The sequence below is a fragment of the Monodelphis domestica genome, chromosome 6, assembly GCF_027887165.1.
Source record: "Monodelphis domestica isolate mMonDom1 chromosome 6, mMonDom1.pri, whole genome shotgun sequence".
NCBI classification, from domain to species: domain Eukaryota; kingdom Metazoa; phylum Chordata; class Mammalia; order Didelphimorphia; family Didelphidae; genus Monodelphis; species Monodelphis domestica.
The window spans coordinates 6873814-6896474 of NC_077232.1; the positions used below are offsets into that span (position 1 = coordinate 6873814).

Below are 22661 nucleotides of genomic sequence, written 5' to 3' on the forward strand. Positions count from 1 at the left end.
CCATGATGTCCCTGAACCTCACTCGGGTCTCCTCAGGGGCCCCCAAAAGCCCGGCCCCACGGAGCTTCCAACCCCCCTCCTGGGGTAGAGACGGGATCCCAGCCAGCCAAACAGAGCTTTATTGAGTACAACCAGGGCCTTGGGAGGGGAAAGGGAGCAAAGGGGGTTCCTGGGAGAATCGGGGGGAGGGGGTCAGGGAGTCACAACTTGGGTGCTGCCTGAGAAAGGGGAGGGTCATGTGACCCTGCATGGGGGTTCTGAGGAAGGGGCTGGGGGTCAGAGGTCGCTTTCTCCATAGAGGGCGCTGGAGAAGGCTACGTAGTCCAGAGCCCCTGAGGGCGCCCCCGGCCCGGTGTAGGGGGCCATCCGGCGGATGCAGTACTCGGCCTGCTCTGGTGGTAGCTCCCGCCGCAGCTCCTCTCCTGTGATGTAGTTCTGCGGGAGGAAGTTGGACCGCTCAGACCAAAGTCGGGGAGCCCCTGTGGGGGAAGGGCCAGCCCTACACCCCATCCCCCACAACTTACCTTGTCTCCAGCCAAGATCTTGAAGGAGGCCACAACCTGCTCTGCCGTGTCCGTCTCGGCCGTCTCCCGGGTCATGAAGTCAATGAAGGCCTGGAAGGTGACGACCCCAGCTGCGTTGGGGTCCACCATTGTCATGATGCGAGCAAACTCTACTTCTCCCTGCAGAGGCAAAACCCTGGGTTCAAATACAGCCCAGCTGTATGACCTTGGGCGAGTCACTAGCTCTTCTACTTTGGAATCTATACATAGTATTGAGTCTAAGATGGAAGGTAAGGGTCAAAAAACCCTAATTTTACCAGGCCCCGGGCTGGGCAGTGAAGATACAACGATGACAGCGTTCCTGCCCTCAAGGGGCCCTTTCTCTGTCCTGGGTGAGAAGCACACGGACAGAGTAATGGGAGGCAGGCTGAGGATGCTGCCCATTCCAGGGCTAGGGACACAGCCTTTGTTTGCAAAGGCTTGGAGATGGGAGATGGACTCGTGTGCAGGGAGGAGGGAATGGGCAGGACGGGAAGGAGAGCCATACTGCCAGGCCTTGGAAGTCAGCTTGTGAAGGTGAAAGAAACAAGTTTGTGCTCTGTTCTAGAAGCATTCAAGGGGGGCTTTCAGGGCCTGGACCTCAGGACTGCCTCTGACAGGTGTCGGCAAGAGGAGGCCAGGCTGGGGCCAAGCCTCCATATGGGTTTCCCCAGGAGGATCAGCAGAGCTGGGTGTGGAGGAACAAGAAGACGTGCAAGACCTGGGGAGGTGCTCACCAAGTCGTAGCCCATGGAGATGAGACAGGCTCGGAAATCATCAGGCTCCATCATGCCGTTCCGTTTCTGTGATTGGCAGGGACCACATCAGGCCTGGAACCTGTCCGCTTCCCTTCCCGCCCATCATTGTCCCCTCGCTGGCCAGGCCAGAGCAGTGACCTCTCCTGCTCCTAGGCCTCATGAGCCTACCAGGCAGCCTGCCCATCCACCCTTCCCTCAGCTCCAGTGGGGACACGGCTCTCACCCGATCAAAGTGGTTGAAGGAGGCCCGGAACTCATTGAGCTGTTCTTGACTCAGGCCTTTGGCATCCCGGGTCAGCACCTGGTTTTCTACCTCATTGATGGTCCTGGCAATGGAGGTGAGCAACTGCTCCCAGCCCACACGGATATGCTGGAGGGAGGACAGGAAGGGAAGCTGAAGACACCTTGGACTGCAGCAACCAAGGTGGAATGGAAGAGGAGATGATACCAGGCCCTTCCAGCTCTGAGATCCTGGAGGCCAGGGATCTGGATTCAAATTGTGATGGGCCACCTGATATTTCCTCCTCTTGGACAAGCCAATTTCTTTCTCTGGGACTCAGTTTCCTTATTGATAAAATAAGGGGGTTCAAAGATATAATTGGAGGCCCTCCCAGCCCTGACATTACATGTCCTACGTCCCCGTCCCAGCCCTGACATTCTATGTTCTAAGCCCCTTCCCAGCCCTGACATCCTAGGTTCTAGGCCCTCTCCAAGATCTATCATTCCCTGTTCTAAGCTCTTCCCAGCTCTGACATCTGTTCCAAGGTCTCTTCCAAGCTCTTCCTTCTAAGCCCTTCCTTCCCAGGGGAGCAGAGCCTAGACGGCGGCTTAGTCACTACAAAAGCCAAAACCTCTCTGGCAATCCTTCCAAGCCAATCTTTTAAAAGCACCTCAAAATGACAGGAGTCAAAAACCAACAGCAAGGCAGAGCGTGGGGGCTCTCCTGTTGAACACAACTTGAAAGGTAGGCAGAGAGTATATTTTCTTGGGACAAGGGGGAACCGGAAGCAAAACTGCACACAGAGGAGTGCTGGCTGACCACCCTGTCACCTACCACACCAGATTCTACTACTGAGTTCAAGCTAACTTTAGGACTCTAGGACGAGGGCTACACCAACAAAAGAGCAGCAAAAAAAACCCAAAACCAAAACAAACCCTGGCACCAGTCCATAGTGAAGCCCGGAAATCCAGAGCACTGGGCCCTTTCAAGCTTGCACTGCTATACAAAGTCATAGTCCCTGGACAAAATAGCTCACAGAGGGTCATAGAACCCTATAAGCCAGCAGAGGAGACAGAATGAGCAAGCAGCTTTCAGAATTCCAAGTCCACAGGCCAAAAAAAAAAAAAGCTAGTAAAATGAGCAAACAGCAAAAGGAACATTTAACCCTTGAACATTTCTATGGCAGCAAAGAGAAAAGCATAGAAGCAGTAGGTAATGGGGAAATTCAGGCCACCACTTGCAAATCTTAAAAAAAAAAAAGGAATTGGTCTCAAGCTCTGGAAGAACTCAAAAAAGTAACTGAAAAAATCAGATAAGACAGGTTGACGAAAAATGGGGACAAGAAATGAAAGTAATAAAGAAAATCACAGTTAAAAAAACAAAATTGGTCAACTGGAAATAAGGCACAAAAATCTAATGAAGAAAAGAGTGCCATGAAAAGTAGAATGAATTCAATGGAAAGGGAGGATCAAAAGGTCATAGAAGAAATTCAATCTTTAAAAATTAGAATGGGGCAAATAAAAGCTAATGACTTCATGAGACATCAAGAAACAAAACAAAATCAAAAGAATGAAAAAAAATAGAAGAAAATATGAAATAGCTCATTGAAAAACAACTGACCTGGAAAATAGATCTAGGAGGGACAATTTAAGAATTTTACCTGCTGAAGAGTCATGACCAAAAAAAAAGCCTAGACATTATATTACAAGAAGTTATCAAAGAGAACTGCCTTGATGTTATAACTCCACTTTCAGCTCTCATATCCCCTGTTATAAACTCTCTCCTGGCCCTGACATTCCCCACTCTCCAGGCTTGAGAAGTCACCCAACTGTTCTTAGCCTTTGCCTCAGAGATCTAGGTTTGTCTAAGTAGCTCAACAACAGCCCAGAAAGGGTCCCACTGGTGCCATGTGCTTGTGGCAGCAAACCATCCCTCATGAGGAATCCCTGAAGCACTTCTGTTCTAAAAGCTACAGAGTCAGTGCCTGTGGACTGGACATGTAGATGGACTGGAATGGGGCTAGACCATAAGGAGCTCTACAAGTGAGGAGGGCAGAGAATCCCAGAGCTCAGGAAGCCAACTGGGAGGCCATGAGGACCGCTGAGGTATAAATAAGAGTGTTCTAAGGGGAGCCAAGCTCGGATTAAAGGCCAGTACTGTCTTGGTCCCAGAAGGCAGGATCCTGGATCCCTCTTCCCACTTGAAGGTGGAGGTCTATGGGAGCTGAATGCTGCATATGCTGTCATACGGGGGCACTTCAGTGGTCAGTTTTGTTTGGCGGTTTTTGTTACATGGGTGAGTGCTATGGGGGGTGCATATTTGGGACATTATCATCATGTAAGAAAACAAGACATCCAAACTTCATTCAAGAGAGTTTTTCTAAAGCTTTGTGTTTAGCCACGGTATTTCCTTAATGCTGTTTGACACTAAAAGCTTTAGTAAAAAATGATGTTTTCACTGGTATCTACCCAGGCCTCTCCGTTTTAGTACCCTCCACCCCACCCCCACTCCCACACCAGGTAGTTGGCGCAGTGAATAGAATGTTAGGCCTGGAGTCAGGAAGACCTGAGACACTTCCTAGCTGTGTGGCCCTAAGCAAGACACTTAACCCTGTCTGCCTCACTTTCCTCATCTGTAAAGTGAGCTGGAGAAGGAAATGGCAAACTGCTCCAATGCTTCTGCCAAGAAAACCCCAAATGGGGCCACAAAAAGCTGGACAAGCCTGAAAAAGGACTAAATGAAAAATCCTCCACAGAGTCCCCTTCTGGCAGGGGTCCCCCCTCTGTCTGGGCCCCCACCAACCTCCATGCTGTACACGGTGTGCTTGTTATCAAACACCAGGCTCTCCTGCAGCAGCTGGTGGTCACCCTCAAGCCGGTCCACGTTGCTCTTATAGTTAATGATGTTTTGTTCCTGCTGCCTCAGTCCTGCCATCTGTTCTTCTAAGGAGCCAGCCAGCCCCACAGCCAGGCGTCCAACTTCCTGCAGGGGTCAAAGACAGCGTCGCCCTAGCCAGATCTATAACTAGGATGGGGCAACTAGAGCTTTGATTTCACACGCCAGTTTTGGGGGGACGCGCTTCTTCCCAGGCCAATGCCTCCACCACTGTGCTCCCCATCCATTGCTTTTCCCTGCCTTTGCCTGATCTCAGGGGACAGTGATCAGCGCCCTCCATGCTGGATCCCTGCACCAAACCTTTGTGGAGTGCCAGAATCCAGAAGGAAGGGCTTGCTTGCCCAGGCGGGATCGCTAGTCTTTTCCACATCCCAGGAACAGCCTGACCCTGTCCCCCTTCTAGGTCTTTGCCTCGGAGGGCTGTTCTGGGACTCAGTTTTCCAGACCTGAGGGAGGTCTTTCTCTGAAGAGGCCTGAGTCTTCCCATGCAATTGGATTTTCACCAGCACCCCCACCCATTCCCTGCTGCATCCCCGGGCCCAGGTCCCTCCTCCTCAGGGAGGAAGCCTGCCCTTTGGGGGATCCAAGGGGGTGGGCCAAAGACAGGCCAGGATGGAGCCTGCCTCCGCCCTGCACGGCTGGCCCTTGTCCCCAACTCTTCACACCTCTACTTTTCCCTGAATCCAAGGGCCGATAGCATTGGCCTGAGCCGCGAACTGTCTGCGCAGCCTCTCATTGGCCTGCTGCCGGGCGAGCTCCTCTTGCAGGGTCTGGTCACGGCTGGGCACCAGCTTCCGCACCTGGGCAATCAGGAGGCTGGGATCAGGCGGTTAGGGGTATGGGGGAGTGGGCTGGCCACACTGGCAGAGAGGGTGGACATCTAAGGCCAGAAGCCTCTCCCAGGCCCCCAGCTGCCTGGCCTTTGTACATGCCATCTCCACGTTCTGAGGGCAGGACCACGGGTCTGGCTTTTTGCTGTCCTGTGGCCTCCCATAATGCACCCCTCCATTGATGTTTCCTGACTGATGGCAGAAGCCCAGGGTCAGGGGAGGAGCATTCTGGGGGTTCTGGCTGGGGCTGCCTGCTCTGCTCACCTTCAATTACTCTGTCAATCAACCAACAAGCGCTATTAATCACCTACTATGTGCTATTGGAGCTATAAAGACCCAAATGGTCCCTCTGTAGGCCCACTGAGGGCTGTGCTGGGGAGGCAAGGGGAGAAGTAAGACGGGTACTGAACTAGCCAGGAGAGGCCCAGGACCTGTGAGCCTCAGTTTACCCATCTGCTCGATGAGGACTCGTAATCCCTGCCTCAAAATGTTCCCTAAAGTGTGGTGCAAAGGGCAGAAAGGCCCCATTCAGTGAAACTTCCTTTTGAAAGCGTGGAAGAGACAGGTGAGAGGTGAGAAGGGTTGGGGCGGGAGAGGCCGGCACCCACCGGGTGGCGCTGACTCACCATCTCCCACTTGCTGGTGATGTCCTGGGGCGTGAGGCTGATGTAAGGGTTGGAGCTGCTCAGGCGCAGCCCGTAGGTCTGGCAGATCTTCTGGATCTCCCCCTGAATGCCCAGGATGGCGCCCCGCTCGCGGTCAGCCTCGGGGAGAGTGGCCTTGAACTGCTCGTGAGCGGTGATGAGGCTCTGGGGAACGGCAGGAAGAGGACCGGCTGGGAAACCTCCTCCTTTCCCGCCAGCCACGGGCAGGAGCTCTGCTTCCTAAGGGGGCCCCCCCACTGAGACCCTCCCTAAGCGGATGGCCAGCGCAACAGACGTGCAGAGAGCCGGCCAGCAGCAGGAGCCCGAGGTCTTTGGGAAAGCCGCCCAAGAGTTCTTCGCCCAGCTGGACCACTTTCTTATAGCACCGGGGAATGAGCAGCTGGGAGGCCATTGGTCCCAGGGCAGCCAATGATTGGAGAGCAACCAAGGCTGTGATGGCTCATTGGTGGAAAGAGGAAGAGGGCGGGGCCTCTCCCTTTGCATTCCACGACCTCAACCTCGGGGACCCAGCTGGGGAGAGACTCCTCCTGGAGCTGGATGGCCCACCTGGGTCTCCTCCACTGAGTGCACCAGCCACACGTCCTGCAGGTCCTCCACTGCCCCATCCAGCCAGTTGTTGAAAGGGGCCGCTCGTCTGGCAAACTCCAACTGCAGCTGGTCTATGGTTTCTAGGAGCTTCTCCATCCTCTGGGAAGGAGGGGGCAGAAGAAGGGGTGCCAGGAGGATTTGGCCTGCCCTGCTCTCCCCAACTTTCCCCTCTCCTTCCTCTTTCTTCCTTTCTTCCTTCCTTCCTTCCATCCTCCCTCCCTCCCTCGCTGTCTCCCTCTTTCTTTCTTTCTTTCTTTCTTTCTTTCTTTCTTTCTTTCTTTCTTTCTTTCTTTCTTTCTTTCTTTCTTTCTTTCTTTCTTTTCTCTTTCTTTCTTTCTTTCTTTCTTTCTTTCTTTCTTTCTTTCTTTCTTTCTTTCTTTCTTTCTTTCTTTCTTTCTTTCTTTCTTTCTTTCTTTCTTTCTTTCTTTCCTTTCTCTTTCTTTCTTTCCTTCCTTCCTTCCTGCTTTCTTTCTTTCTTTCTTTCTTTCTTTCTTTCTTTCTTTCTTTCTTTCTTTCTTTCTTTCTTTCTTTCTTTCTTTCTTTTCTTTCTTTCTTTCTTCCTCTCTCTGTCTCTACCTCCCTCCCTCCTTCTCTCTCTCTCTCTCTCTCTCTCTCTCTCTCTCTCTCTCTCTCTCTCTCTCCCTCCCTCCCTCCCTCTCTCTCTCTCTGGCTCCCCCCCTCTTTCTCTCCCTCGTTCTTCCTATCCCTCTGTTGATTCCAAGCAGAGGAGCTTTAAGGGCTTGGCAATGAGGGTTAAGTGACTCGTCCAGCATCACCCAACCGAGGCCATATTTCCACCCAGGACCTCCCGTCTCCAGGCCCATCTCTCTATCCATGGAGCCACCTATTTGCCCCCCAACCATGGTCCATATCCCAAAGCTGCCCACCACCAGCCCTTCCCATCATCACCTCCAAAGCATCCCTCCTTTTCTGAGTCAGAGTCCCCAGGGAGTCCCACTGGTCACAGATGGCCTGGCAGCGGCTGTTCACAGAGGCTGCGTCATGGTAATCCAGTTCGCTGAAAGGGGCAGGACGCCCACTGACTCTCCAGGCCCAGGCTGGCCCTGTCTCCAGACCTGAGCTCCCACCTCACCTCCACTGGCCTTGGACTCGGGACACCCAGTTTCTGCAGCTACTTAGGGCTTCCGTACTGCCTGGCATGACCCCCCCCCCCAGCTCTGGCGCAGGACTCCAGCTGGGCCATGGGGGCGGCATGGAAAGAGAACTGCAGTGAGGCAAAGAGACCTGGCTCTGCCCCTTACCTTCTTCTGCACAATGAGAAGTTGGGGCTGGATGGCCCTGGGGCCCGGCTCTCCTACTAGAAGACTCCCAGGCCTCCATAGTCTTAGTGCCCGTCTTTTTAAACCCTATCCTTCCATCTTAGGGTCACGACTATCTATTGCTTCCAAATCAGAAGAGGAGTAAGGGCTGGGCAAGGGGAGTCAAGTGACTCATCCAGGGTCACCTATCTAGGAAGTATCTGAGTCCATATTTCAACCCAGAACCTCCTCTCTCCAGGCTGGTCACCCCAGTCTTGGTGTCTATGATAGCTCCTTTGTCCCTAGTTGTTTGCACATTGTCTCCCGGGGCTGTTTTTTCCTGCCATTGTATCCTCAGGGCTTGGCACCATGCCAGGCACATAGTGGGTGCTTACTATGCACTACCTGACATACACCTACTGGCAAGAACAGTGCCTGGCACATAGTAGGTCGTTAAAGCCCCTTTGCTGTCACTTCACCACGAGGGCTCCGGGGGATCCCATTCTCCCCCACAGCTACAAGGGAGGGCTCCAGGGTGAGTGCCGGTGAGGGCCCCCGTAGGAGGAATGGAGGGTGGGGAGGGGGCGTGGGTGAGCGATGGAGGCCAGAAGGGGCGAGGCGGGAGTGGGAGGGGAGAGGCAGGAAGGGCGGGGAGAGATGGGGCATCCCGGACGTACTTGAGCTCTTGCGCTATGGCAGCAATCTGCTCCACCCTGTCTTGGTGGGCGGCCAGGTCACTCTCGAAGGCCTCGTGCCTCCGCAGCAGCGCCCGGACCTCCTGCAGGGAGGCCGACTCATAGTCCCGGTGGCTCAGCATGTCTTCCTTTCCTGGGGAGGGAGAAGCGGATGGCCTGCAGGGCCAGACAAGCTGGAGGGCTGGAGGGCCTTGGGAGACCCAGAGTCCACTGGTGCCATTTTGCAGAGCCCAGCACGGTGAAGCGATGGCTCGCCTGAGCCCTCAAGCTGGGCCAGTGGCCAAGGCAGGACCCTGCCAGGCCACCCGACCCCTGTTCGGGGGCTCTCCCCTTCCCACCGACACCCGGACAAGGGGATGCTTTCCTTGGGCTCAAACGCAATCACAGAGTGCAGAGCTGGGAGGACGCCGGTGGGCAGCCAAACCCAGAGAGGGAGCCCCATTGCAGATGCTCAGGAGGGGCCTCTGCGGAAGCCTCCAGAGATGGAGGCCCCGGCAGCCCCTTCCACTCTGGGACGGCTCTCCTGCTATGGACGCTTTTCCTGCCCCAGCTTGGGGGGCTGCCCTGGGGGACCCTCGTTCTTCAGAGGCTTGCAGCAGCCGGCACAACCCACCCTCCTTCCACTGGACCTGGGCCTTCCCCGTCCTGGCTGTCCTCCTGTGGACACCCTCGAGCCGATCAGTGGCGCCTAGAATGGGGCCACGTAACCTGGCCAGAGTGGAACAGACCTGCTCCTCCTTGGACCTCCCTCCATGGACGGAGGCTTTAGAGTGATGGTGGGGGGAAGCCGGGGGGCTCTGTGGTTAGAGCCAGGCCCAGAGATGGGAGCTCCTGGCCTCCACTCTGGCCTCGGACACTGCCCGGCTGGGTGACCCTGGGCAGGCCACGTCACCCCCACAGCCCAGCCCTGAGGAATCCTGGTGCTGGGAGGGAAGCAGAGCTGGGCAGCGACTCCCATCTTTATTGAATGAAGAGGACGATGAGGAGCCGCCCTGGGACGTGCAAGGAAAGCTGGACTTAGGAGCCCTGGGAAGGCCTGGGTATGAATCCTGCCACCTCCTAACTGGGGACTATGAAAAAGTCAGACAAGCTTCTGAGCCTCAGTTTTGTTATCTGTGAAATGGGGGCGACCGTGCGTGTGTCCACCTCACACAGCTGAGGCATCAGACATCTCGGTGCCCCCCGCGGGCTCTGGGCGCCCTGGGCCAGGCCTTACCCCGGGTCCAGCTCTCGTGCAGGGACGCCTTCTGCTGGAACTTCTCGGCCAGGTGCTGGAGGCGCTGCAGCCGCCTGATCTCGGCCAGCAGCCAGTCCTCGTAGCCCTTCTCGGCCTGCTCCAGGCCTCGCCAGGCGTTGGCAATGTCCTGAGGGGGGACAGGGGGCTCAGCGCTCTGCCCCCCCCCTGCGGCCCACCCTCGGAGGCCCACCCGGAGCTCACCGAAACCAGCTTGCCCTCAGAGGGCATGAAGGCCGGCCGGTGGCTGAGCCGGAGCTTGGTCTGCAGGGTGTTGAAGTTGATCTCCAGCTGGCACTTCTCCTGCACGCGGGGCGGCTTGTGCAGCCGGCGGTACTCCCGGAAGTCCTCCAGCTTCCGCTGCATGGCGCTCATGCTGGGCTCGCCGGTGCGGTTCTCCAGCCATGGCACAGTGCGGCGGATCCACTCTAGCAGCTGACCAGGGAGGGCAGGACAAGGAAGGCGCCTGGTCGCCCCTCGCCCACCACCTCGGCCTGGATGCACTCCTGGCGATGAGAGGCCGGCGGGGGTGCCGCAGAGAGCGGGGGGGCCTCCCTCTTGTCCTGGCCCTCTCTGGTCCGTCCAGGCCAGAGCCTTGGCCCTGCCTGTCCTCGCTCCCCCCCTCATGCTTGTTCTCTGTGTTCCGTCCAGCTGGGGCCTCCCTGCCTTGGCCGGGCACATGGCTGAGCCTGTGTCGGGCCATCACCCGAGTCGCTGACCTCCCGCCCTTCCTTCCTGGGCCGCCTCTTCCGTGAAGCCTGCCAGGGCTCCCCTTCCCGGAAAGGGTCTCCGCCTGCCTCGCCAGCCCTCCCGTTCCTCCTAGGCCCGGAGCACGCATTCCCTTCTCTTCGCAGCGGCCCAGAGCCCTGAGCCAAAGCCTGGGCTCTCGTCCCGTCGTCCTCTGGCCCGGCTGCTCCCGGGGGGGGGGGGCAGCGGCGAGTGGCCGGGAGGGGTCAGAGGCATCGGGGGAAGCCAGACCAGCCAATGGCCTGGCCGAGGAGGATGGGGAGCCGAGCCCGAGCCCATGGGGCACCCACCTCGCTGGCTAGCTTCTCGTACTCCTCCATCAGCTTTTCATTCTCCTGGTTCACCGCCAGCACCTTGCAGATCCTGTTGGCCGCCGTCTCGGCCTGTGGAGGGAAGGCCAGGAATGGAGGCTGCCTTAGCTTTCCCATCACGCACAGGACAGAAAGATTCGACGCCTCCTCTGGGAAGCCCTCCCAGGCCGGGAGTCCAACCCGCCGTGTTACGGGGACCCCTGAGCAAGGAAGGGACCTGCCTGGGAACTTGGGGGGATAGTCGGTCAGGACACTTTGAGATCTGGGGGGCTGGCCTTCCAGTCTCTGCACCCCTGGGGGCTTCAAGGGAGCTCCCTCCCTCGAACCCAAGTCCTGGAAGGGAGGGCTGGAGCAGGACTCTCAGAAGAGAAACTGGAGGCAGCCAGGATCAAGGATGCTTGAGCTAAATCTCCCACCACCGGGCCCTCCTCTGAGGGGATTTCCCGGGGACCACCAGGCCTTCCGTGCTTATCCTTCCCAGGGACAAGAGCCCACGGCTGGCTGGCAGGTAGTCCTCGGTCAGGAACAAGAAGGGGAGCGGAGTGGCCCCACCCCATAGCAGACCCGCGACTCCCTGGCTCTAGAAGGGCACATGGAGGCCCAGCAAGAGGAGAAGCCCCGCCCGGAGTCACTCAGGGAGTTAGACTTGAACCCAGGCCTCCAGACTGGACACCGAGGAAAGAGGCCTAGAGACGTCCTTGTCTCCTCGGCCCCCGCACGGGGCTGTGACTGCCTCCAGCCTGGTCCCCTCTCAGGGCTGGCCTGTGAAGGCCGGCTATCGCGTCCTGCTCCGCATCCCAAGGTCCAGGTGGCACCGATTCCAGCCTTTACTGACCCTTCAGGCAGGATCTACCACTCCCCAAAGTGCCACCTCCCGACAGGCTCGTGGGGCAGGCGGGGAAAGGTCTGTCGTCCCCCTTGGACGGAGGGGAAAGCGAGGCTCAGACCTGACCTAGCGGCTTACCGAGGCTCAGACCTGACCCAGCGGCTTACCGAGGCTCAGACTTGATGTAGCGGCTTACCGAGGCTCAGACCTGACGTAGCGGCTTACCGAGGCTCAGACCTGACCCAGCGGCTTACCGAGGCTCAGACCTGACGTAGCGGCTTACCGAGGCTCAGACCTGACGTAGCGGCTTACCGAGGCTCAGACCTGACGTAGCGGCTTACCGAGGCTCAGACCTGACGTAGCGGCTTACCGAGGCTCAGACCTGACGTAGCGGCTTACCGAGGCTCAGACCTGACGTAGCGGCTTACCGAGGCTCAGACCTGACGTAGCGGCTTACCGAGGCTCAGACCTGACCCAGCGGCTTACCGAGGCTCAGACCTGACCCAGCGGCTTACCGAGGCTCAGACCTGACGTAGCGGCTTACCGAGGCTCAGACCTGACGTAGCGGCTTACCGAGGCTCAGACCTGACCCAGCGGCTTACCGAGGCTCAGACCTGACCCAGCGGCTTACCGAGGCTCAGACCTGACCCAGCGGCTTACCGGGGCTCAGACCTGACCTAGCGGCTTATCGGGGCTCAGACCTGACCTAGCGGCTTACCGAGGCTCAGAAGACCTGACCCAGCGGCTTACCAGGGCTCAGACCTGACGTAGCGGCTTACCGGGGCTCAGACCTGACCCAGCGGCTTACCGAGGCTCAGAAGACCTGACCCAGCGGCTTACCGGGGCTCAGACCTGACCCAGCGGCTTACCGGGGCTCAGACCTGACGTAGCGGCTTACCGGGGCTCAGACCTGACGTAGCGGCTTACCGGGGCTCAGACCTGACCCAGCGGCTTACCAGGGCTCAGACCTGACGTAGCGGCTTACCAGGGCTCAGACCTGACCTAGCGGCTTACCGAGGCTCAGAACGATGACCTAGTGGCTTACTGGGGCTCAGACCTGACCTAGCGGCTTCCCCACTCCGGCCGTCCCTGCCTCCCCGCAGCTCCAAATGGCCTCCAGCCCCTTCGTCTCCCACCTCCATCCCTGACCCCCAGCAGCCCGTCCCGGCCCCCTCACCTGCTCGGCCCCTGCAAAGGCATGGTAGAAGCAGGACACGTAGGTCATGACGGCCTTCTCGTCGGGCTTGGGGGTGTTCACGATGTCTGGGGGTGCAGCCAAGAGGAGGGGCATCAGCTGTAAGCAGAGGCTGGAAGCCTGGCCCTTCCCCGAGGCCTCGTTCCCCTTCATAGCTCCTCTTCCCCCCCCCCAGAGGGAGGCTGGCCCTTGGCACAGACGAGGGTCCCTCTCGGTCTCTCCCTCCGTCTGTCTGTCTGTCTCTCTCCCTCTCTGGCTCTGTCTGTCTGTCTGTCTCCCTCTCTGGCTCTGTCTGTCTGTCTGTCTCCCTCTCTGGCTCTGTCTGTCTCCCTCTCTGGCTCTGTCTGTCTGTCTCCCTCTCTGGCTCTGTCTGTCTGTCTGTCTGTCTCCCTCTCTGGCTCTGTCTGTCTGTCTGTCTCCCTCTCTGGCTCTGTCTGTCTGTCTCCCTCTCTTCCCCGGCACCATCCCTCGCCACCTCGGGAGTCATCAGGGTATGGTGCAAAGGCCCTGTGCCTGGAGTCGAAGGATCCGGGTTCCAGTTCTGCCTGCGGCCACACCCTGGAGGGACCCCCAGCAAATCGTTACCTCCCTGGACCTCAGTCTCCCCTTTGGTGTAAGCAAGGGGGTGATGCTGGCCAGGCTGTGAGGTCGCCTCTGGCTCTGGAGCTGCAGCCTGGGGGGGGGGGAATCTCCAGGCTTCCTTGGAGCCCATCTCAGGGGCGGCCAGAGCTCACTGGCCCTGGGACAGCAGCTTTCTCCACTCCAGAAGCCAGGCTCCTGCTTCCTCCTGGCCCCTCCCCCCACAGCGATCCCTCTGGGAGGACTCTCGGAGATCCTAATGCACCTCCCACTTTACAAAAGAGGAAACTGAGGCTCGGTGATGCAGCAGATAAATACGGGGGGCCAGAAAAGTCTGCCAAAATGACTCGCCTTCATCCTGTTTCCCCCTTTGTCTTTGAGGGGCCATATGGCATGGTACAGTGAAGAAAGTGCTGGTCTTGAATCAAAGGCTCTGGGTTCAAATCCTGTTTCCTCCCTTTACAAATGGTGTGACCTTAGGCAAGTCACTTAAGTTGTCTAGATCTCATTTTCCTTAGTTGTAAAACAAGGAGGTTGGGCTAGAAAGTCCCTACCGTCCTAGGACAGGGAAGATGTGGCCCGGTCACTGCTCGTGCTCTTTTGGATGTTTTTAGTTTATGGTTAAGATTTCTGTTTGTGCTTCTAAAAAGGGTCAGAAAGGGGCAGCTGGGTGACTCAGTGTATGGAGAGCCAGGCTCAGAGGTGGGAGGTCCTGGATTCAAATCTGGCCTCAGACACTTCCTAGCTGTGTGACCCTGAGCAAGTCACTTGACCCACATTGTCCAGCCCTGACCACTCTTCTGCTTGGAGCCAGTACAGAGTATTGATTCTAAGGGGAAGGGGAGGGCTTATTTTTTGTTTAATTGTCAGAGGCTCTTCATTGGGTTTGAGAATCCCCTGAGAAGGGGGTGAGGTGGGGTGACCAGTCGGGCCATGGAAGTCGTAATAGAATAGGGGGGCCCCTGGAAGCCCGGCTATGGCCCTGGGGGAGGCAGGAGAGGCCAGGACTTGAACTCAAGCCCTGGCCTGCAGAGTCAGCCCTTTCTTCATCGCACCACCCCAAAGACAAAGGGGAAAGCAGAGCGGAGGCCGCGCCTGTCCCTGGTCCACTGGCTCTGCTGTCACGGGGCGGGGCGGCTCGGGGCTTATTTCCTGTCGCCCTCCCAGGGCCCACCCGCAGGGGCTGCCACGTTCCTCAATCGCCTAACTGACCCCTGGCTCAGCGTCCCTCCTACCTTCTGCATCCAGCATCTTGGGGATGTCCAGGTACTTCTCGGCGACCTCGAAGGCGGTGTTCAGGTTGCCAATGGGGTCGTCCTGGGAGGAGAGGGACGGCCCGGGCCGGGTCAGGGAGGGACAAGAGGGTCCAGGAAAGCCGGGGGGCGCCCCAGGGGGAGCCTCACCTTCCGGAGCTTGGCGTAATCGATGAGGTCGGGGCGGTGACGGTGGATGAGTGCACAGAGGGCCAGGCCGTCCTTCCAGCTGGGGAGAGAAGGCGGAGGCTCGAGCCCCCTCCCCACTAAGGCTGGGGGGCCTCGAGCTCTGAGCCCCCCGGGAGCCCCCTGGGCCCGATGTGGGGAAAGGCCCTTCTGGGCTCCTCTGAAGGGACAGAGCCGACGTCGAGAGCCTCCGCAGCCTCCCTCCCTCCCGGGCGCTCCGGGGCGCCAGGCACCTGGTGTGGAAGTTCTGCACGTTCACGTTGCGGTAGGGCGCCGTCTTCCGCTGGCACCACAGCAGCAGGCCCTCCTTGGCAGAGGTCTCTGGGAGGAGGCAGAGCACAGGGAGGTGCGTGAGGGCCCAGGGGACCGGCGCGCCCGGCCAGGATCCCGCTCGCCCGCGGCTCACCCTCCACGGAGATGTCCTGGATGGCAAAGCGCAGGATGATGGTCCAGATCATCCCCAGCGTCATCTTGAGGTTCCCGTCCACGATCTCTGTGGGGAGGGTCAGGCCGGTGAGAGGCAGATGGAGACCGAGCGTCCTCGGCATCCTCTCCTCCCCCCGCCCTGCGCCTCACCTTCCGCCCCGATGGACACCAGCTTGACCCCTTTGCTGGCGATGAAGTCCAGGGCCTTGTTGACGTTGGCGATCTTGTGGAAGCGCATCTTGCCTTTATCCGGCCTGGGCAGCCTCTCCCCTGGGATGTGGGAGGGATCAAAGATCAATCGGCCGGCCACAGCCGCCATCTTTTCAGTTCTTTGGTTCAGAAATATCATGAAGCGCCTACTGTGCGCTCGGCGCTAGAGATCTAGGGATGAAAGCCAAAGCCGGTGCCCGCCCTCAGGAAGTTTACAATCAAGTGGGGGGAGGGGGTAGAGATCGCTGGCCTCAGGAACTCCCCAGGCAAGGAAAGCGGCCAGTGTACTCCCCAGGCAAGGAAAGCGGCCAGTGTCCTCTCTGCAATGTAAAGCCTTAGAGCAGAGGGGTCAAACAGGTGGCCCGCCGGAACCAGACTAAAATCACTGGGAACTGTTTGACAAAATCAATGAAGACACAATAAAATAAAAATAACGTCCCTCGGGTGTAGCGGCACCACGTCCACTGGGGTTGGATAGCCCTGGTCAGGCGGGACATGCCAAAGGTGAGGCTGGAAGAGGCAGCTCTCCATCTCTCATGCCAGACCGCTTTTCAAAGGCAAAGGGGGTCACATAAGCAACTAGAGAGTAGATTGCATACATGGGAGTCTACCTGCCAAGACACACGCAGGAAGTCTATGAACACAATTACAAAACACTGGATGGAACTAAATAATCCAGGAACATCCATTGCTCATGGGAAGTCTGAGCCAGTAGAGAAAAATGACGATGCTACCAGATGAATTTACTTACTTGTTGTGCTGATGATTGAACTACTAAAGCAGGAGAGAAAGAACCATGAGATGCACCCAGAGGAACAAAAAGTCAAGAATTTCAAGGGAAATAATAAAAAAAGTAAATAAGGGAAGGGAATAAAGAAAGGAAGGAAGGAAGAAAAAGAAAGAAAAAAAGGAAGGAAGGAAGGAAGGAAGGAAGGAAGGAAGGAAGGAAGGATGTAGGAAGGAAGGAAGGAAGGAAGGAAGGAAGAAAGAAAAAAGAAAGAAAGAAAGAAAGAAAGAAAGAAAGAAAGAAAGAAAGAAAGAAAGAAAGAAAGAAAGAAAGAAAGAAAGAAAGAAAGAAAGAAAGAAAGAAAAGAAAGAGAGAAAGAAAGGAAAGAGAGAAAGAAAGAAAGAAAGGAAAGAAAGAAAGAAAGAAAGAAAGAAAGAAAGAAAGAAAGAAAGAAAGAAAGAAAGAAAGAAAGAAAGAAAGAAAGAAAGAAGGAAAGAAGGAAAGGAAGGATGGAAGAAAAAAAGTGATTAAGGGAGTGGTTTCAGAGAAACCTGGGAATACTCGTATGAATTGATGTAGAGAGAAATGATCAGAATGAGGAGAATAATTAGGAGTAACGACAATATGATGAAGATAATCATCTCTGAAAGACTTAAGCACTTTGATCAACTCTGTCCCACCGCAGTTCCAAAGGACTCATGACATATTCATGCTACCCACCTCTAGATACAGAACAGATGGAGGCATATTTTTTTTGGTCATGGGCAATGCAGGAAGCTAGGGCAGCTCAGTGGATAGAATGCTAGGCTTAGAGACAGGAGATCCTGGATTCAAATCTGGCCTCAGTTACTTCCTAGCTGTGTGAGTTTGGCAAGTCATTTAACCTTCTTTGCCTCAGTTTATTCATCTGTAAAATGCACCGGAGAAGGAAAAAGCAAACCACTCCAGTATCTCTGTCAAGAAAACCCTAAATGGCATCAGACATGACTGAAAACAACTGAACAAGGCCACTGCAGGAAATGCTTCTGTTTTATATGCATGTTTGTTATGAGGGAGGGGATGTAATAGGAGGAGGGGAGACGCAGGAGAGAGAGAAGGTGAATACTCATTAATTGAATAACATGAAATATAAAAATAGACGCCACATCAATATCTATGGCAGGTTTGAAAATGTCCAAGTGGAAAAAAGAAAATTACTCTTTTCCTTTGTATTTTTGGGAAGGAATCCAGAAGTCACAGAGCTATGATTTGCTGTTCCTTGTGGGGAGCTCCCAGTGTGGAAATTGCCTCTACTTGTGCAGATCAGTGACTGTTCTGGAACTGAGAGTGGCCTGGCGCCACTGGAGGTTCCTTGATGTGGCTCAGGCTCACCCAGCCAGTACAAGTCAGAGGCAGGATTTAAGCTTGTTTTCCTGACTCCAAGCCATCTCCTCGAAACGGACAGAAGTCACCCAGGGCAGCCTAACAAGCCAAGGGGACAGGGACTGGGAGGCATCTCCCCAGGGGAACTGAAATGGGGGGCCCACTCCCTCCAGGGGCCAGCTAGCTCCCCCCACCAAGCCCCCAAGGAGCTGGGCAGCCCTGGCCCCAGGCCACCTCCATCTCCAGGGTGACTTCTTCCGCACCTGCCATCGCAGAGCCCAGCCTCAGCTCCTCTGCCTCTTGCTGGATCCGGGAACATCAAGCCTCCTTGGTCCCTGCCCCTCCTCACCTGATATGACCTCCAGGAGTAGCATGAGTTTAAGGCCATTGCGGAAGTCTTCTTCGATGTTCTCAATCTGGGTCCCAGCTTTGCGCAGGTGAGAGTTACACCAGGCTGTGAAGGTCTGGGAAGGGAGGGCAGAAGGCAGAGGTAAACCCTGGGACCTTCCAACAGCCCTTGGAAGTATTTGTGTGAGTGTTGGCCCCCCAAGCTGGACAGATGGGGAAACTGAGGCTCAGAGACCAGAAATGATTCACCCCTAATCCCACATCAGCAGAGGATCTGGGTCTAGAGTCTCACTCCCACAAACCACCTGGGTGACCTGGAGGAAGCCAATGAGCCTCTTTGGCCCTCGTGTGACTAAAGTCCCTTCCAGTTGGGCATCGCTCATGTCAGGAGGGGCACAGCCGGGACTCTGACCCAACTAATCACGGAGCATTCCTGAAGACCTTACTATGGGCCAGGCCCCGAGCTGGCTTTTGGAGCCACGAGAAAGAGAATCGGGTCCTGACCTCAAGGAGAAGAACATTCACAAAAAAAGAAATGAATAGACATACCAATATATTCCAAACTATCAGCCCTGGAGAAGGAGAGGCTCGAGCTGAGCCTTGAAGGGAGACCAGGAATTCCAAAAGGAAGAGGTGAGGACAAAGTATTTTAGACATGGGGCACAGCCAATGCAAAGGCATGGAGATGGGAGAGGACATCAAGAAAGTCAGTGAAAGAGAGATAGAATAACCTCTAATGTTGTTATAATTATTATATATGGCATATAGTCTATAATAGATAGAACAATCAGGCTGGAAAGGCAGCTTGTGGAGGGCTTTGAAATGCCCCACTGAGGAAGTTATGTGGGGCACCAGGGGGCCACTGGAGTTTATGGAGTAGGGGAGGGACGATCAGAACTATATTTGAAGGAAATCCCTTTGGCAGCTGTTAGAAGATGGATGGGAAAGGAAAGAGGCGTGAGACAGGGAGACCCACCAGGAAGCTAGTGCAGTGAGGTGATGATGAGGTGGTGGGTGACAGTGCAAGGGGGAAGCAGGGGAGGGATATTACACAGCAAGATGGCTGCTTAGGTATACGGGGTGAAGGAAAGGGGGCCGTGGAGGGCTGCTGCGGACCTGCCAACCTGCCCTGAAACAAGTGGCAAGTTTGGGGAAAGGGCGGACCTGGGAGCTAAGATGCTGATTTAGTTCTGAAATGCTGCATTTGAGCTCGACAGCCATCCATTTGGAAAGAAAGTCCTGAAAGGAGGAGGGGATGCAGGCAAGAAGTCAGGACAGGAACTAGGGGAGGGAGAGTCCCCCAATGGCAGGCTCAGGAGAAGGCTGGGGCTGGAGACAGCAGATCCGGGGTCCCGGGATGGAAGCTCCAGAGTTAGAAGGGACTTGGCGGCCCCTGAGTCCAAGCCCCAAAGACAAAGGCTCAGAGACTGGCAGGCCTCCCAAGCAAGGAGGTGTCTGAGGTCAGACTGGACCATCTCTAGGCCTGGCTCTCCAGTCACCGAACCACCCGAGTCTGGCTGAGAAAGGGACGAGCGGAGAGTTCTATAGTGTCAGGGAACAATACATCCGGGGACAAAAGGACTGGAGCGATGGGGGCAGCTGGGGGGCGCCGTGCCTGGAGAGCCAGGCCCGGAAATGGGAGGTCCTGGGTCCAAAACCGACCCGAGACTCGTCCTAGCTGGGTGACCCCGGTCGTCTAGCCTTCCGTGCCCAAAGCTGGTTCTAAGACCGAAGGGAAGCGTTAAAAAAAGGATCCGGGAGTTGTGAGCCTGTTTGCGAGCAGCAGGGAAGGAGACGGAAAGGGACAAGGTCTGGGGGGGTGGCCTTGGGGGGGAGAAGAGCCTCGCGGGGCGGTCCGAGGCTGGCATAGAGGCGGGGAGAAGGGCTGCCGACAGCGAGGGGCGCCGGGAGTAGAGAAGGGTTCCAGGTAAAAGCCTCCTCTCAGGAAAGGGCGACGGCGGACTCTCCACGGAGCGGGGCCGGGGGTTGGCCCAGCGGCAGTGGGCCGGGGATGACGGACTCCTTTAGGGAGGCGTCAAAGGATCGCCTTGCTGCGGCGGGCGTCCATGTCTCCACGTCCGCTCCCAGGCTGTGAATGGGCGCGGAGGAGGCAGGCGGGGGCAGCTAGCGCGATCCGAGAGGCGGGTCTACGAGCCAATCCACCCGTCAATCAAATAGCACCTGCTGCGTGTAGCCTCGGACTGCCCGCAGGGCTGAGCGATTGGGGAGGGCGGGAGGGCTCCTCCCACCGCCCCAGAGCTGCCTCTCTTATTGGCCAATGGCTCATTTGCATCTGGAGCCCGAGTCAAAGCCGGGAGTCCCAGGCTGTAGGGCCGGAGGGCGGGGGGAAGGGGGGAGACGAGCGGGCGGAGGAACGGGGCCGCCTGGGGAGGAGACAGAGTGGTCCATCCGCGGCAGCTGCAAGAACTCGGAAGGCGAGAAGGGACGGGGCACGAGCCGCTTCCTCCTTCAGGACCGGGGTCAGAGGCGTGGAGGGAGTGGGCCAGGGCCAACCATCGGGGCTTTCTGGAGAAAGCGAGGTCGCAGGAGAATGGAGGGAGCTTGTTCACCGAAGAGACCGGAGAACTAAGCGGGGGGCGGGGCGGGGGCGGGGTCAGCAGCGGGGGCGGGGCGGTCCTGGAGGCCGCCGGCTAATCCTGATTTACAGGGATTAGAGGAACCCGGGCGGAATCTGCTGGCTTGAGGAATTGCGGAGTATCAAATACAGAGATGCTAAACTGGCTCCAGGCAGCCAAGCGCAATGATGTACATGCCTGGGCAGGTCTTGCCTTTGAGGGGAACCCCCAGAGACAGGGATGAATGAAGGGAGGAGGGGATTCTGGGACAGAACAACGTTTGTCAGGGGCTAACCCTGCCCTCTGCCCGGTGCCCCTCACCCACCTTTGGCCCATGCCCTAGAATCCACTTGGGGGCTTCGAGGGAGTATAGATGACCCTGACCCAGTCACTTCCCGGGAAACTCCTTGAGGGAAAATCTGGAATCGGGGAACCCCCCCCAAAAAACTTCAGGCTGTTTTGGACCACGTTTGACTCAAGGGTGGGGTTAGGAGCACCCAATAAACTACCCTAAAAGGTCAAGATTCTGCAGTGACCGCCACCCCCCTGCTTTAGGCTCCCCCAAGTCGCTGCTTCAGCAGAAAGTGTCCATCTGGCCAGAGGGTCAGGTTACTGGTAAGGGGACCCAGGCATCCCCTCCCCCTCAGTTTCTACTTCTGGGCAACCTGATGCCCCCCCCCCAGGCCAGCCCAACCCAGCCCTGAATAGGGAGGCCTGAGGGTTGGAAAGGGGGGGGTGCCCTGGATGAGATTGAGATTGGGGCAAGAAAAATGCTGGGAAGCCGCCTTCATTCCCAGGTCGGGGATCTGGGTTTTAGCCCCAGCCCTGCCTGCCCACGCATGAGACCTGGAACACGTCTCCCTGCCTTGTCTCCCCACCCGCAGAAGGAGGGTCTGGACTAAAGGGGTGTCCCTGGGGGGCTCAGCTCTCTCTCCCACCGCACATTCTAGGTCTAAGGAGCCCTGCAGCTCTGCCGGCCCATGTTCTGTGTTCTAGGGTATGCCTGGTCCTCTGTGGCTGTCCCTGGCCAGGAGATCCCGGTGGGCACCGCCGCTTGGGGAGGGAGCACTTCCTCTCCTCCATCCCCCAGTCCGGTGGGGGCCGGATTTCAGAATCAGAGACCTTCAAGGGTGAGGCTGAAGGATATATTTAGCTGCTAGGAGGGAGGGGGCATCCCCCAACTGCTCTACTCCCCCCTCCTCAGACCCCCAGATCAGGTTTTTCCACCAGTAATGGGAGGCAGAAGCAAACCCCTGGAAGAATAAACCCTGGTGCCTGCCTGTAGGAGGGGAAGGCAGGTTCGAGGGAGGGCTTGTGAATGCCCTTTTGAGAGGACAGACGTTTCCCTGAACGCTCCCCATTCGCAGGCCCCCCATTCTCTCTCTCTCACAAGAACCCGGAGGCAGGAGCCCCAGTCCCTGCGCCTGTTTCCCTCACCTTCCGCTGTTGCTTCTCCCAGGCAGGATCCAGGAGCAGGTCCCGGTCCCAGTCTTCCTCCTGTTCCATGTACTCCCCGCCCCCGTAGGGACCCTGGCCCTCGCCCAGGCCATCGGGCTGCAGCACCATCATCATGTCCTCGTCCTACGGCTCTGCCCTGGCTCGGCTCGGCCCGGCCCCGGGCCCCCATGGCAGCCCCCATAAATACCTCTCTGGCCTCGGATCGGGTTCCTGCTATATTTGGAAATGAGGGAAGGACCAACAAGGGGAGGGGAAGGGAGGGAGCGAGGATGCCTGGGTCCCAGGCAGGCTGGGGGGTGGAGCGAGGGCAAAGCTGGGAGGCAGGTATTCCCCTGAGAGCGCCCCATCCCCCAAGCACAGTGTTGGGGGTCCAGGCTCCTCAAGAATGCTTTGGGGTCACCGGTTCAGGGATGTCCCGGATGGGTCTCTTTCGCCTTGCCTACCCCTCCTTAGCCCCTTTTCTGTCACACTTCCCAGGTGGAGTGGGGAAGTGGTCCCCGGTAACCCATTTCTTGGACAGAGAAATCAAGGCATAGGGAGGTATTTGGGGTGGGTTTAACTTTTCCTCTGGGAGCCAGAGGGGTGCGAATGTCTGGGAAGGTGTGGGAAGCCAGAGCTGGGCGCTAATCCTGGGGATGACTGCAGAGCCAGCTGGATGGGGTCGGGGCTATTAATAATGTTCTGGCTTGGGACGGCCTACCCAGGGAATGTGCTGAGGCAGGACAGGCCTGGGCTCGGCTGCAATTCCATCCTCTTCTGCCTTGGAGGGGG

General features: G+C 57.1%; 1 protein-coding gene across 1 annotated transcript; it reads right to left on the reverse strand.

Moving 5' to 3' along the window:
• Positions 1–96: 96 nt before the first annotated feature.
• Positions 97–22005, reverse strand: ACTN3 (actinin alpha 3). The gene is made up of 21 exons (XM_001364904.4): positions 21870–22005; positions 17858–17972; positions 15360–15479; positions 15190–15276; positions 15017–15104; positions 14748–14826; positions 14580–14661; positions 12748–12833; positions 10724–10816; positions 9891–10121; positions 9669–9816; positions 8435–8585; positions 7408–7516; positions 6457–6597; positions 5872–6054; positions 5081–5215; positions 4323–4502; positions 1524–1670; positions 1280–1345; positions 525–683; positions 97–435 (listed from the first exon to the last, which is right to left on the reverse strand). The coding sequence occupies exons 1-21, from the start codon at positions 22002–22004 to the stop codon at positions 277–279; spliced, it is 2694 nt and encodes an 897-aa protein (XP_001364941.1). The 5' UTR covers position 22005; the 3' UTR covers positions 97–276.
• Positions 22006–22661: the final 656 nt, after the last annotated feature.

Coding starts and splice junctions, on each gene's coding strand:
- ACTN3 (XM_001364904.4), bottom strand. CDS start 22,004: ATGATGATGGTGCTGCAGCCCGATGGCCTGGGCGAGGGCCAGGGTCCC. Junction 10,122..10,723: donor ACGAGAAGCTAGCCAGCGAG/GTGGGTGCCCCA, acceptor CTCCCTGGTCAG/CTGCTAGAGTGGATCCGCCG. Junction 436..524: donor AGATCTTGGCTGGAGACAAG/GTAAGTTGTGGG, acceptor TTCCTCCCGCAG/AACTACATCACAGGAGAGGA.